Source organism: Rattus rattus, chromosome 2, assembly GCF_011064425.1.
Source record: "Rattus rattus isolate New Zealand chromosome 2, Rrattus_CSIRO_v1, whole genome shotgun sequence".
In the NCBI taxonomy this organism is placed as follows: domain Eukaryota; kingdom Metazoa; phylum Chordata; class Mammalia; order Rodentia; family Muridae; genus Rattus; species Rattus rattus.
The window spans coordinates 36,975,140-36,990,303 of NC_046155.1; the positions used below are offsets into that span (position 1 = coordinate 36,975,140).

Sequence of the window (15,164 nt, forward strand, 5' to 3'; positions counted from 1 at the left end):
GACGTGGGACGGCCCAGCCCACTAGAAGCAGTGCCACTTGCCTGAGCTCAAGGTCCTGGGTGTGATAACAAAGCCAGCTGAGCAAGCCAGTAAGCACACTCCTCAGTACCTGCCTCCAGATTCCTGTGGTTTGAATTCTGTGGATAATTCTTCCCAATTTTCTTCAGTAATCAACTGTGGTGTGGAAGTATAAACAAAATAAACCCTTTCCTTCCCAAACTGCTTTTGGTCATGGAGTTTCATCACAGTAATAACTCTAGCTGAAACAACAGTAAGATTTGGTTCTGAAAATGCTTAATGGTAAGTGCTCATGCGACATATGCCCAGTAAGTAGTAGGTTCCGTGGATCCTAAACTCAGTAAACTGGTCCAAGCTGGAGACAGCTATTCTGGAGTACTAGCTATGAAGGCAGACATAAACGTTAATGAAGCTCGTTAGAGAACACTGATATTCTTGCTATACTGTCTTTCCCTCTGCTAAGATGAACGCGCCATAGACGAGGGACTGTGTCCCTGCTCTTCATAGCAGTGCTCTGGTGTTTACTAAAATGTGTAAACTAATATATGGTCGACTCATCCCCTACTCTGTATCATTCGTCTTTCCCTCTGTATAGTGTCTCAGTGTCTGACTAGCTTTAAATTCAACCTCTTCCTACCTAGCCTCCTAGGGCTGATTACCAACATGGACTACCAAACCCAGCTCTTGGCTACCAATTCTGTAAGGGACGAGGACTGTGAATATCTTGGTTTATCGTTTGTTTCCCCGAGTCCTTCAGAGGATGAAATGTTTAATAGTTTGTTGATGTTTGCTTAATATACCACCGTGTAAGAAAGAAGGCTAAGAATGAAAACTAAAAATGGTACTAAGTAGTCAAGAAGGAAATTTTCAAGGAGACAGTGAATTTACTGCTATGAGGTCTAGCCTTCTCTTACTGCTATGAGGTCTAGCCTTCTTTTACCATTACCTGTTGGCTTTATGGGTACTTTCTTCTACTACTGCTCCTTGTGCTCTTTTAGTACCCACACACCTGGAGGAAACACTTTCTAAACTGGAAAGTAAAAGAATCAGACTAAGGAAAATTAGTTCAGTATCCCTCTTCCTTGTAACATCTTTTAAAACATGCCCTTTCAGAAGAACATTCCTATTTCTTCACTGGTAACAAGGCAGTAAAGATGATGACCTAAAGGCCAATTCTCACCAAAAGAAGAGCTTGGTAAAAAAGAAAAGAATTAATTTATACCCTGTATCTGTGTAGTTCGGGGCAGGAAAAGAAGAGATGGAATAGGAAATCTTTTCTGTGTAGTTGTTTCCTTAGAAATGATTTCTTAATGATCATATCTGTCTGAATATATAACCTAGTCTAATAAGAAAAGGCAGCTAACAGAAGAAAAATACCTGTTTGTGTAATTATCTTTATCACAAATGGAACTTAATCCCCTTAAGGATTGACAACTGATTAAATTATGGGTTTTTTTGTTTTTTTTTTTGGCAGGGGTGGAAATACAAAGCCCTTGACCATTTTCTGTAGCATGAACACATCTTATTCCTACTGACAAAGCATGCTTTCCCTCCTCAAACCTCCAAATGTTAACTGGCTATTTTAATATCTTTTTTTTTTCTTTAAAAGAATGGATTTGCTTTTCTAACCCTATAAAATATAAACACAAATACTACTTGGTCAGGCAATTATCAAATACCATCACCTAAAGACCAGGATCCACAAGTATGCTTACACGAACACAAATGGTGACCCACAAAGAAAATGCTGGCGGGCATATCTACTTAAAAATAAAAAGGCCTGACAGAACGTAGCTCAGCGGTTGCACGTGTGTTTAATAGGGCCAAGGCTCTGGGTTCCATACCCAGCAAAAGAAAGGAGAATTAATTAGTGCCTCATTAATCTAACAATTTGAATGTATTATACACAAAGCCATCTTTTTTTAAGCTCCTTGTTTTCTCATGCAGGGTTTAAATGCAGGACTTTAAAACTGTGACTTCATATTAATTCTTTAGTGATTGATTTATTATTCTCTGTGTATAGGAGGTTAGGTATATCCACGCGTGTGTGCGTGCGCATGGGTGGCAGGTCGAGCATTTTCATCTATGGCTCTCCTCCATCTTATTTTTTGGACAGGGTCATTGCATTGACCCTGGGGCTCATGGCTTTAGCAAGTAAGCCCCAAGGATCCTTCTGTTCCCACCTCCTAGGGCTGGGAGTACAGGTGTGCATCAATACTGCTGCCTTGTTACGTGGGTGACAGGGATCTGAACTCAGGTCCTTCTGTGCAAGACAAGCAAGCACTTTATCCACCGAGACATCTCCTTAGCTACTTTAGTAATTATTATATGACTTCCTTTTTACACCTTAATTTCTAACTGGCAATATAAGTGAATTCTGAGTGGTGAACTGGTCTCCATGATATTTAAATTCCCATTTCAATCTGGACAAACAATATAAAATACACGTGAAATATTCCTCGATATGTTGAGGCAGGGGCAGGGGCAGGGGCACTGTCTAATCTACCTCATTCAGTGGTAGAACACTTGTCCAGCATGTGCAAGGTCTTAGATTCCATCTGTGCGAGCGGGTGGGGGAGGGGCAGGCTAGGGCAGAGGGGCAGGCTGGGGCAGAGCTGTGGGTGGGATGGTGTGGGAGCAACAAGGTCACACCATAAACCTTCACCTCAAAATACTATTTTCAGACATGAACTCACTAATACATCAAATTCTTGAAAGGTGGCAACTAAGATCGACCTTGGCTATTTTTATCAAGAGAACAGAATCTAAGTAACATTACCCCTTTGGATTATCTGGCAGTTGGTTGTGACCGGTTGCCAAGTAGGTTGGCTAAACAGTCAAGTAAGACTATTCAAATTAGTTGAAGAAAGGCAACACTGCTAACAGAGATTTGGCTTCAGGCTCTCACTTCAGTGCCCACAGGCTGTTTCTAGTCTGCCCGACTGTGGTTTTCCCAAACTTTTCCCTTGCTCCCAAATTGGCAATCAATTAAGGAAGCATGATTCCTGACAGCACACACATTTTGAAATAGCGACAGGTCAAAGCAAACAGACCTTCCTCCATTGGCAGAACTGTAAAATCAATGTCTGTAAACAATAAAAAAAAATTATTCCTCATTCCACCATTCCTGCTCCAAAGGAAAACAAGAAACTAAAATGTTCCCTTTACAAAGAACTGCTAAACAGTCCTGATGCACTCTGTATCAAATGTTACCAAGCTATGAAGACCTTTTTTTGACTATGAGGTTGAAAAAGTTACAAACCGTCCTTAGGATGAATAATCAATAAGCTGGTTCCCCGCTGTTTCAAATAACTCAACAAACCACCTTAACACTCGGGTATCATAAAGAGAACCCAGTAGTTAATTATTCTAAAATAAATCTCAGGATGACTCAAAATGAGTCTCAAAATCCTAGATCCAAGCTCAAGTGCTTGTCCTATCTTGTCTCTCACCTTACTTTCCATCTCAAATTGTGCGGGAGTGTGGCAGAGGCCACCCACATACACTCTGCCTAAGTAGATCTCAGGTCTCCCAAACCTGCCTATTTCCGGTCTTAGTCTCTCCAGAAACCTAATCCAATTAACTCTAATGAGCCAATAGCCAATAAAATAACTCCTAAATTAAAATTTCAGTGTACGATGGCCACTAGAACTTAAGGGATTACTAAGAGTTTCGATGTAACTTGCAAAGGCAGGTCAATTTTTGAGATAATTACTCTTTCAAATCACAAGATCTACTAAACCTTTCTTGTGTGCAGAGGCCCTTCAGGGTAGCAAGACCGGAAGTCGGTGCAGGTATTGTTGATACAGTAAAACAAAACGAAGCTCCCTCCCTCCCAGCACACAAGCAAACAAACAAAACAAAAACCCCATAACCTCAAAAACAACTTCCCGAGAGCACGCTCACCCCACCCTAATCACGAGCCCGGAGAGAGGAGAGCGGGTGGTCAGGGTGAGAGTCCTGGGGAAAGGTCGGAGACAGGGCAGTACCGCGTGGCCTGCAAGCCCGAGCCTGCAGGTGAGGCGTGCGGGAGGCGACCCGGGGCCCGCGTTTACCTGCGGCGAAGTGGAGCGGGGTGGACTTCCTGCCCGCCGTGTCGCGGCTGTTCACCTTCTCGGGCGTCACCAGCCTCTTCACTCGCTCCACGTCCCCGTTGCGGCAAGCCTCGAACAGTTCGCGGGCGGACGGCTCTACGGCCTCGGCCACCGCGCTCGCGCAGGCCGCGCCCCCGCCGGCGCAGCGGCGGCCAGACATGATCCGGGCCGCCGCCGCCGCCAGCAGCAACGCCAGCAAAGGCAGCAGGAGCCCCGGCCCCGCGAGCAGGAGGGCGAGGCCCCCCGCAGGAGACGCGCTCAGGGCCCGGGCCGCTCCGCTCCCCGCTGTCACCAGAGCCGGCGCAGTCCCATGGCCGCGTCGCCGCGCGCCCCACGCTCGGCTCCGTGAGCCCCGGCTGCCCCACCGCAGCGGAGGCAGCGCGAACCCACTCGCCGAGCCCCGAAGCGACGCGACGGCGGAAGCTGCGGAGACCACTCCTGCCAGCTCTGTCGGGTCCTGGGAGCGCGCGTGACGTCGGCTCGCGCGTGCGCAGTGGCTGCACTCCGGCCGGGCCAGTCTGGGCAAGCGGGGCCGCGCGGAGGGGTTTGTGGGAAATGTGCAGCGAGAGGCTTTGGTTGCGGGAAAAGAAGGGGGCTTCGGCCCACCGCCATCTTTACCGAGCCTCTGCTGAAAACGAGAGGGCCTGCTGCCTTCTCTTTTTCTTAAAGCCTAGACTTCCCAAGATGAGTTTCATTGCTCATACACTGGAATCTTTGGAAGTTTTGCTCTGGTTATGCGTTTTCTTTTGCAAGTTTTAGCGTGGAAAATTTCTGTATTTTTTCGCTTCCATACCTTCCCCTGGGAGATTCTCCCCCCCTCCAGCTTTCTTAAACAGTGTCTCTTCCCTTAACCCTCTGCATCTGGTTTTGTTTTTCTTATAAGCCTCTTCTCAGAAATGAATCCGTTATTCTTAAACTGAGAAGTTTGGATGAACGGCCCCAAGATAAAATCAAGAAAGCCAAGAAAGTTAATCTCAATTCTAAAGCAACAATTGGGGGGCGGGGTGGCTCTCATTAGCTACACTTCCCATAGTAAATTATTAACTCAATGCTGACTAGAAGATCTATACATAAATCAGTATTGTACCGGATGTGGCCCAGGTGCTAGTACACTGAGCATGCACATGAAGAAAGTTTTCTGAATTTTTTTTTTTTCTCCCAGTGATCAAAGAATACAAGCGCACAATTCATTTTCGCGTTTGCTGTGCTTTATATAAAGCCAAAGACGTGTTTTGGAGAGCCAGGTATGGTGAAATGGAAGGGGTGTCTCGGCGGGCACACGTTGAGGCATCCCTTTCCCCTGAAGTACAGCCATACAACGGGTATAGTGTAGAATAGAGTTTATTTAGGGCATGGGAAGGGGAGTAGAAAAGGGAGTAGAGGCAGAGAAGGACATAGAGAGAGAGGGAGAAAGAGAAAAGGCCAGGAACACGTGGAGAGAGGGGGGGAGAAAGGAGAGAGAGAGAGAGAGAGAGAGAGAGAGAGGAGAGAGAGAGAGAGAGAGAGAGAGAGAGAGAGAGAGAGAGAGAGAGAGAAAGGGGTCAGGGAGAGAAGAGTCAGTGAGAGAAGGGGCCAAACTGCCTGGCTAACCTGGCTGTTGCCAGGTAACTGTTGGGCGGAGCCCAGGAGGAATGCTAACATTGTTTAAGGTAGTAGTGACATCTTTGTGTTTGATCTTGTTTCAGGAACCCGAAAGAAAAGAATATAGAGATTTTGCTTTCAAGAAAAAGCAAGCGCTGGCTTTTGGCACTCTGACAAGCCATTTCCCCTGTGAATTGACTTAACCTGTTTTTCAGGAAATCCAGTTTTTGTTAGGGAGTGTTGACTCACTTCTGTGGGAGAAAAGCAGGGACTCTTTGAGCATTTTAGTAAATGAACATTCTTACATGTTTACTATGTTCTTAGACTACTTGGTGTAAATTTAAATTGATGTATATTTATAAATAACTATTCGTGAACATAGCTAAGGTTTAGAACATTACTAATATGATTGTCTCATTTTTCATTTCATCAATTTGCCAAATATATTTCCAATTTTTATTATTTTTTTATTTAGTGATTGCTGCTTATGTATTTCCTTCCAATATGTATATCTAAACAATATCATACAGCAAAAATTTACTCACTGATCCATCTCCCTAGCCTTAACTTTAAAAAAAAAAAAACATGAATACTAGAGAAATGCAGTTAAAAACCACATTAGGATGGCTATTCTAAAGCAAACAGCAAACAGCAAATGTTGGTGAGACAGCACAAATTTGAATCATTTTGTATTCTTGATGGGATCATAAATTGTGTATTTATCATAGGAAACATTTGGTAGTTTCTCACCAAACTAAATATATCGGGACTGGAGAGATGGCCCAGTGGTTAAGAGCACTATCTACTCCTCTTAGGACCTGAGTTCAATTCCCAGCAACCACAAGGATATATAGTCATATATATCCAGTCATATAGTTCCAGTCCTGGTATCTGTCGCCCTCACCAGGTACAAACATGGTAAGGACAAAACACCCAACATAAAATTAATTAAAAATTAATTAATTAAAAAATCCGAGATAGGGGTTGGGGATTTAGAGCGCTTGCCTAGCAAGTGCAAGGCCCTGGGTTCAGTCCTCAGCTCCAAAAAAAAAAAAAATCAATCCAAGATAAACCTACCATCTTATCTATCTATATATACACTGTATATATGTATATCTGTATATATACACACAGAGAAACAATTTGAAACCAGGATCTTAAGCCATTCCACAGTCATGTTCATAATATCATTCTCACAAAAGCAAAGAGAAATAAACAACCCAACTGTGTAGAGGTAAATATTAAAAAAAAAAAAATTACACCAACCCACACTACTGCTGGCACCGTGGGCCACATGGCATCTGCGGGGTATTTTCATCTCAATCAGCAAAGCATTTCGAACTCCAAATCTCCATCCTACACTGCTGCCGGCTATTCTGGCCTCAGCAGCAACCGCCCTCTTGCAACTCTGCTGTGAACTCTGTTCACAGTCCCAGCATCTGCCCCCTGTGGTTACAGTCACAAGTCCCAGTGACCTGTAAAAATCAAAACTCAATAAGCTTGTAATATATCAATCAGATTTCTATCAGTAAATTCTCACTCCACAAAGCATCCACACAATAAACTCAGAGTCAATTAATATTGATAAAAACTGTCCACCTAGATAAAACAAATTGTCTTATAAAAATCCATCCCTTATTAAATACTCATAGCTACCTGTGGCCCTTTAAGGTCACACATGTCTGGGTCATCTTTCTCCTCCTCCAATTTGGTTCTTCTTTCTCTTCTCTCTCTCCTCTCTCCAAAACTCTGTGCCCACCCTACTTTTTCACTACCCAATCACAGGCCTTGCCTCATCTTGTGCCTGCCCTTACCTGCATACAGACAACAATCTACACAACTGTTCCATGACTATGACTATGAATGTGATAAATGCATATCATGGAATAACATTCAGCCTTCAGAAAAAAGGAATCTGATCATGGGCCCCGACGTAGGTTATTTCTGAGGACATAATGTAAGTAAGATAAGCCAGTTGACAAAGAGAAAACAGGTTCACTTGTATTCATACACAGAGCTACCTTAGTAAAGAACCACAAAATAGATGGTTTAAATTCCCCCCCCCTTTTTTTTTAAAGTTAGATCAAGATGTTGGTTGGTTTATTTCGGTTTCCTCAAAACCCTTTTCCTTGGATATAGATGGCTACCTCCTCACTGTACCTCACATGATCTTTTCACTACATGCACATCAAGATTCTTTAGCATATTGAAGCTTCTTTGTTGTTTAAGGATCCCAGTCAGCTTGGACTGTAGCTCACCTTGTATGACTTTTATAGTCATCCTGGCTATAAGCAGTTAGAAATAACAGAAGTAGCTGTTGTGTAGCAATTTCCTCAGAAATAAAACATCCCATCTTGGAAGGATGCTCCTCAAGATGCAGGATATAAAACATTCCATCCTTTAGGAAACCTCCTTAAGCTCAGGAAGCTCAGGACATACAACTGGTTATCTTCAGGAAGTGTCTGAAACTAATTAGATTCACTAGGCTCCTCCCTTCCCCCAAACATATAAAAGCTGTAGAGAAGACTACACTTTCAGGGATCATTTCTATAGTTTGTTACTAGAGAAGTTTCTCTGACTGTGTAAAAGCTGTAGAGACAATGTGGTTATTTGAGTAAGAATGACCCCAATAGGCTCATATGTTTGAATGCTTAATCATCAGAGAGTGGCACTACCTGAAGAGTTAGGAGGTCTGACCTTATTGGAGTAGATGTGACCTTGTTGAAGGAAGAGTGTCACTGGGAGTGGGCTTTGAGGTTTCAAAAGCCTATACCTGGCCTGGTGTCCTCTTTTCCATCTTCCTGTGGATCCAGATGTAGAGTGATTCTTTAGCACGTCTGCCTGCATGCTGCCATGCTGTGCACCATGATGAAAATGGACCAAACCTCTGAAACTGTAAGCCAGTGCCAATTAAATGCTTTCTTTGATAATAGTTGCCATGGTCATGGTGTCTCTTCCCAACAATAGAACGCTGACTAAGACAGACATGTTGCCTGGGAGAGTCTCAGGCCACCGGGGTTGTCTGAAAGATACTTTCCAACCAGTTGAGCAGCCTGAACGTTGTATAGTGAGCTTCAGATTTCCAGCTTTCATGAGCTGTCACCCATACTTGGGTGGGATTTTGGTGAAGTAACCATCTTTGATTTGTTTCTTCTCCAGTAAATAACCTCAAACCCACATTCCTATGAGTAACTCTTCCTCGTTGGCTTGCCAAGTTTGGTTTTGGTAGGACCCTTATTTTGGTCTGTGTGTTCACATCTTTCTGAGAATGGCATCACACCATAGTAGTTCCATTGGTAAGTGTGTTTGTCCAGCATGCATGGAGCCCTGCGCTCAAAGTCTAGCACTAAATAATTAAAGTGTGACATTATCTGCCTAACATCAAATAAGAAATGCAGAGGTTCAAGGTTTTCTGTAACTCCACCACAAGTTGGGTGCTAGCCTCAGTGCACCCTATGACATCTAAAAAACAACAAAGAAATAACTTTATCTCCTTAAAGACCTTTCTCCAAATATAGTCACATTCTGGAGCACCAGAGATGAGGGTTTCAGCATAGATGAAACATTGTTGGGGTGTACTGTGTGAAGGTTGTCTCTGTATAGTCAATTGTTGATTGCCATACCTTCGAGAGCTGAGTACTGGCTGGATTTTGGTATTGATATTCTTATGGATTGTCACCTGCCTCAGTATTTTGTAAACACTCTTCTTCCTTTACCTGTTTATTGACCTTTATTGACTTAATAAAGATCTGACAGCCGACAGCTAGGCAGGGAAGGGAAGGCAGGACTTCTAGGCTGAGAGAGGGTCTCTGGAGGAAGAATCAAGGAGCCAGTATTTTGCCAGCAGACACGAAGGCGGTCAAATGTACCAGGACTGAGAGACAGTGTGGGTGGTGGGCTAGGATAGTAAAATTAAGTTAGTTGAGCTAGTTGGGAGGTAGCCCAAGCTAAAGACCTAGGCTTTTTATAAATATTAATAGGTCATAAGTCTGTGTGTCATTACTTAACGGATGGCGGGTTCAGAAAGTCCTGTTACAGAGTGTGATTCATAGTGTAAGATTATGAAGTAGCCAAATTGACAGAATAATTGTTAGGCACTAGGGAAGGGTTGAAATGGGAATATTTAATGGTCATGGAGTGTCTTACTTAGGTTTCCTATTGCTTTGACAAAATACCATGACCAAAACGCAAGCTGGGGAGGAAAGGGTTTATTCAGCTTATACTTCCCACAGTGCTGCTCATCACAAAAGGAAGTCAGGTCAGGAACTCAAACAGGGCAGACTCCTGAAGGCAGGAGCTGTTGTAGAGGCCATATTGGGGTGATGCTTACTGACTTGCTTTACCTGGCTTGCTCAGCTTGCTTTCCTATAGAACCCAGGGCCACCAGCCCAGGGATGGCACCACCCAAAATAGGCTGGGCCCTTCCCCATTGGTCACTAGTTGAGAAAACGGCTTACAACTGGATCTTATGGAGGCATTTCCTCAACTGAGGCTTCTTCCTTCCTCGCTCATGATTCTAGCTTGTGTTAAGTTGGTACACAAAACAAGCTAGTGCATAAGGGTTTCAATTTTAAAAGATGGAAAGTTTCTGGAGATCAACAGATTGCATAACAATACTATTAAAGTATACATTATATAATTTGGTGAAGATGGGACAATAAAGTTGAATAATCAGTCTATTTATAATACATATACCCTAGTGCGAGGCTCTGATTTTGATCCCTAGAAGAGGAAGGGTATGAGGGAGGTAGGAAGGGAGAGGAGTGGGGGGAGGAGAAAGAGAAAGACAGAGAATGAGAATATATTAAAGATTTGGTACTTCATTGTAGGCCTGCGTCTGCTCCTTGGGTTGGCAGAATGCAGGCCGCCACCAGGGCAGGTGCTGGGCTGTAGAGAAGCTCAGAGACCCCGCTCTGGGGGTGTCTTTGGTGTGGAGAAGCTGGAACTGGTTTGGGGGTCCCTGGGCCTGTGACAAAGTTGGACCATGGGGTTCTCAGATTCTTGGACATCCAGGCACCTCTAGGAGTCTCAGAAGAGCAGAGAATGGAGTCTGGGGCCTGGGGGCTGGGGACAGCATCTAGCCAGGGGCCTGGGGAAAAGGGGAACTCAGGCTTGTCCCACAGGGATGACTGTCCTTAGCTTGGCAGGGGCAGGCTTGGTGGTGGTCATGGCTGGGAGTACAGAGAGGCCTTCTTTGGGAGATTAGGCTGTGGCTCTGTAAGCGAACACCTTCTTCATGGTTCTGCACAGTGGATCTTGGTGAAAAGAGGCAGTCCATGGTTCTAAACAGTTTATTGTCATGGCAGAAAGTGGATGCGTAAGACCTTGCCCCACTTCTCGGTGTGGGTCTGAGGTTAAATACCTTTTGCAGGGAGGAATGTCTGGGAAGTGAAGCATATTGGCTGAGCCATCTGGGCCTCTAGCATGGAGAATTCTGTTTTGAGCCTACAGGACCATAGGACACGTTTCCTTTATGTGAGAAGCAAGGCACATGTTCCAAGTCAGGAGTCTGGCAGGGCCAGGAGTCACCTCAGCCTCAGGTGTGTGCCCACGGAGTCTCCTGGTATCGACTTGCTCTATCTTACCAAACTTCCTGGCAAGGTTTTACATCCCACACTTCATAAACATTGACTCCTTGAAGCTTACAGTCTGGACAGTAGGACGTCTCAGACGAGGGTACATGGTGTCTATCCTGTGAGGTCTGTTCTCTATTTCTGTCATGTCATCTTGTTATGTAATCTAGAGAGCAGCAATACCAAGCTACAATAAGCTCATTAGAAAGAAGGATTGCAAGGCCATCTCAGCCTCTATGAACAAAGATGTGGTGGGATGGTGGGAGAGATAGAAAAATGGCTGGTGTGTGAATTATGGGGAGAGACAGATTGGAGAGGTGATGGTGACAGGTGAGAGAGAGAGAGAGAGAGAGAGAGAGAGAGAGAGAGAGAGAGAGAGAGAGAGAGAGAGACAGAGGGGGGGGGACAGAGATATAGAGAAAGACAGAGACAGAGAAAGACAGAGACAGAGAGAGACAGAGAGAAAGAAAGAGAGACAGACAGAGAGGGACAGAGAGAGACAGACAGACAGACAGACACAGAGAAAGACAGAGATAGCAAACACACACAAACACAGAGAGAGAGAGAGAGAGAGAGAGAGAGAGAGAGAGAGAGAGAGAGAGAGAGAGAGAACGGAAGGTGGGATGTTGTACAGTAGCCTGGAGCTTATGCAGACTCAGACTTAGCTCCTGAACCTGCCACTAATCCTCAGGATCCCCCTAGCTCTGGGCAATGATGGAGGTCCACGATGAGGAAAGATTCACTTTTTGGATTGGATCTCCTCAAGGGGCCACTGCAGTCCTTGATGCTACTGGAGGCCTTGGTGTTTGTGCTCCATTCTGCCATGAAGCTTGAGGTCCATGTGGGCTTATGCAGTCGGTACTGGTACTGGTGCCTGGTGCCTTGGTGATGTCTTCGGGCTTTCCTGCCTCCAGGCCCATGCTGATGTGAATGGCTTGTGTGGCCATGCGAGGTCATGGTGGGGCGATGGTCTGTGCAGCCACTAAGGGCCATGAGTGGGTTGGTGGTCCTGATATGGCTAGGGTCCATGTTGATGTCTGTGTCCTGTGTTACCACTGGAGCCCATGTGAACGTCCCTGGTCTGGGCTGCAAACAGAAACCCTGTTAGTGAACGTGGGCGTGGGAGAGCTGGTCCCGCCCCTCTCAAGCTATTTCCTGACTTTCTTCCATTGATGGTTTCCGGTGGGGATGCAGACAGAGAAAGACTCATCCTCTGCATCGGGGCTGACCACTAGGAATTTGAGTATGCCTAGTGAGTATATGAACCATACAGAATGGACTTCTATCCTCCCTGGTGGGGGAGCAGATGTGGGAAGACTGGGAGGTGAGCATGATGGGGTGCATGATGTGAGATTCCCAAATAATTTTTTAAACGAAAAGAAGAAGAGAGAAAGGTTAGGAAGGTAAGAGAATGCTCTCTTCAGACTCAAGTCATCTGTGTGGTTTGAAAACAAAGTGTCACCCACAGGCTAATGTGTTTGAACACTTGGTCTGGAGCTGGTGGCATTGTTTGGAAAAGTCATGGATCTTGGTAGGGACAGGTGTGCCTTTCTAGAAAAAGTAGACACCGGAAGTGGATCTTAAGGTTTCCAAGCCTGACCCCATTTCCTGGTCTCTGTGCAACCTGGTTGTGGCTAAAATGTGACTGGCTGCTTCCTGCTTCTACTGACATGCCCTCCTTGAGGGATTTAATCCCCTTGAATCAAACCACAATAGATTCTTCCTTTCTTTTGCTTTCTTGTTTTTCTTGCAAGAAAAGTAACTAATGCAGAGGTCTGGAACCAAGAAATGGGGCCAGTGCTGTGATGAACCTGACCATGTGGTTCCTGGGCGTTTGCAACTGGTTTGCTGAAGGAATTGGAGGAATGTGGAACTTGGTAAGAAAGGACCTAGAAGTCTGTGAGCAGAGCTTAATGAGTCATTCTGTAAGTGACCCCTTAACTTGTGAGAATTCAAATTTATTGGAAAGGACAGAGCCTGAACTGAGAATGAAGCTATAAGGGTTCCCTGCTCAAAATCGACCGCCTAAGAAAGCATCCTTAAAGATTGAAGATTCAGCCAACAAGGCATACAGAGACCCCTACAGCAGTGGTCCGAAGGGCTAGGCTCTACCCCAAGCTAGAAAAAACCGTGGCACTGGTTTTTCAGGCATGGATGATTGGGGACATACTGGAGGCTTCTTCCAAGGCTCCTGAGGGTATCGTGGCCATGCACCGTATGCCAGTGTCAGGGCTCCTTAAAGGAGCCCCGGGGACCCACTTGGATAAAGCTGGAAAGGACAAGTAGATTGCAACAGAGGTGCCAGGGTGGGACAGATGCCAGCATCATGGGTCATCAGTTAAGGAAGCTGTAGGCAGAGTGACGTTTGCCTGAGAGAGGCTGTGGCTGGCAGAGCTGGGGGGGAGAAGCCTCCCAGCCCTCAGAGCTCAGGTGATCATTAAACCCAGGCTGGGTTGGGTGTAGAGCTACAGACCTCGGAGTTTGCTCTGCTGGCTTTTGTTCTTGTCTTGCCTAGCTTGTCCTTGTCACGTCCTGTTTCTCCATTTTAGAACAGGCGTGCTTATTGTACAGTGTTGTGTATCGGAACTTTGCGACTTACTTTTTAATGTTACAGGGGCTCACAGTTAGGAAATCGCACCGAGTGTCAGAAGACACTGGTCTTAGAACTTTTGAATAGTGTTAGGACTGTTAAAGTCCCCGGTAGGGAATTCTGAGGTTGACTACATCTTTCACCATGAAATGGTCATAAGGCTATGGGTACCAGGGAGTTATGGTTTGAGTGTGAAATGTCTCTCAAAGGTTTATGAATTTAAACATTTGGTCTCCTGCTGATGGTTGGTGCTAATGGTGGAGGTCACTGAGGGTAGCCTTGGGGTCATTTAGTGGCCCTAATTCCCGGCTTTTCTATGCTTCCTGACTGTGTGTGCTGTGTGACCGGCTGCCTCTGGTTGTGGCTGTCATGCCTTCGCCATGTCAGTGGACTATATCCCTTTAAACTGTAGGCAAAAACAACCCTGGCTTCCTTAGATTATTTCTTTTTTAAAATTTATATTTTTATTAATTTTTTGAGAATTTTATACATGCATACAATGACTTTGATGTACTTACCCTTCAATCCTAAATCCTCCTGAAGGTCCCCACCAAACCAATCCAACCTTATGTTCTCTTTTGCTTTTTTTTTTTAAGTTTTTTTTTTTTCTTTTCTTTTTTTTCGGAGCTGGGGACCGAACCCAGGGCCTTGAGCTTGCTAGGCAAGCGCTCTACCACTGAGCCAAATCCCCAACCCCTTTTTTTTAAGTTTTAAAAATAGTTTTAGGTTATAATATAATTACATCATTTCCCCTCTTTCCTTTCCTCCCTCTAAGCCCTCCCATTAACTCCTGCCTTGCTTCCTCTCAAATTCATGGTCTTTATTTCTTTGTTATATTTCTTTTGTGTGTGTGTGTGTGTGTGTGTGTGTGTGTGTGTGTGTGTGTGTGTGTTCATAAATACATAAATAACATCCTCTCTGTATACTATTACTTGTCTGCATATGTTGTGTCTTTTAAAATTAATTATTTGGGGTTGGGGATTTAGCTCAGTGGTAGAGCGCTTGCCTAGGAAGCGCAAGGCCCTGGGTTCGGTCCCCAGCTCTGAAAAAAAAGAACCAAAAAATAAAAAAATAAAATAAAATTAATTATTTTACTTATATACATCCCAAGTGTTGCTACTCACTTCCCCATCTCCCCTCACAGAGTTCTTCTGTATCCCCTTCCCCCTATCCTTCACAGACTCTTTTGCCCATACTTTGGCCAGTTGTAAGTTTCTAAATTAACCGCCATCCACCACAAAAAGAAAATTCTCTGATGAGGTTGGATAGCTGCACTAAACTATGGGACCAGAGATACAGATTTAGAGG

At 44.7% G+C, this 15,164-nt stretch overlaps 1 protein-coding gene and 1 pseudogene across 3 annotated transcripts in view; one reads left to right on the forward strand and one right to left on the reverse strand.

The window, feature by feature from the left end:
• The window catches only part of Tnks2 (tankyrase 2), a 52,716-nt gene extending 48,127 nt beyond the window's left edge, over nt 1-4,589 (reverse strand). For 2 of the 3 annotated variants that reach the window (XM_032891872.1, XM_032891873.1), the window contains exon 1: nt 4,074-4,584. In XM_032891872.1, coding sequence (XP_032747763.1) covers nt 4,074-4,272 — 199 coding nt within the window. In that variant the 5' untranslated portion in view covers nt 4,273-4,584. Of the gene's footprint in view, nt 1-4,073 lie in introns of all 3 variants that reach the window. The other variant, XM_032891874.1, reaches the window with a different exon arrangement.
• Nucleotides 4,590-8,215: 3,626 nt separating this feature from the next.
• Nucleotides 8,216-8,372, forward strand: LOC116895118 (annotated as a pseudogene).
• Nucleotides 8,373-15,164: the final 6,792 nt, after the last annotated feature.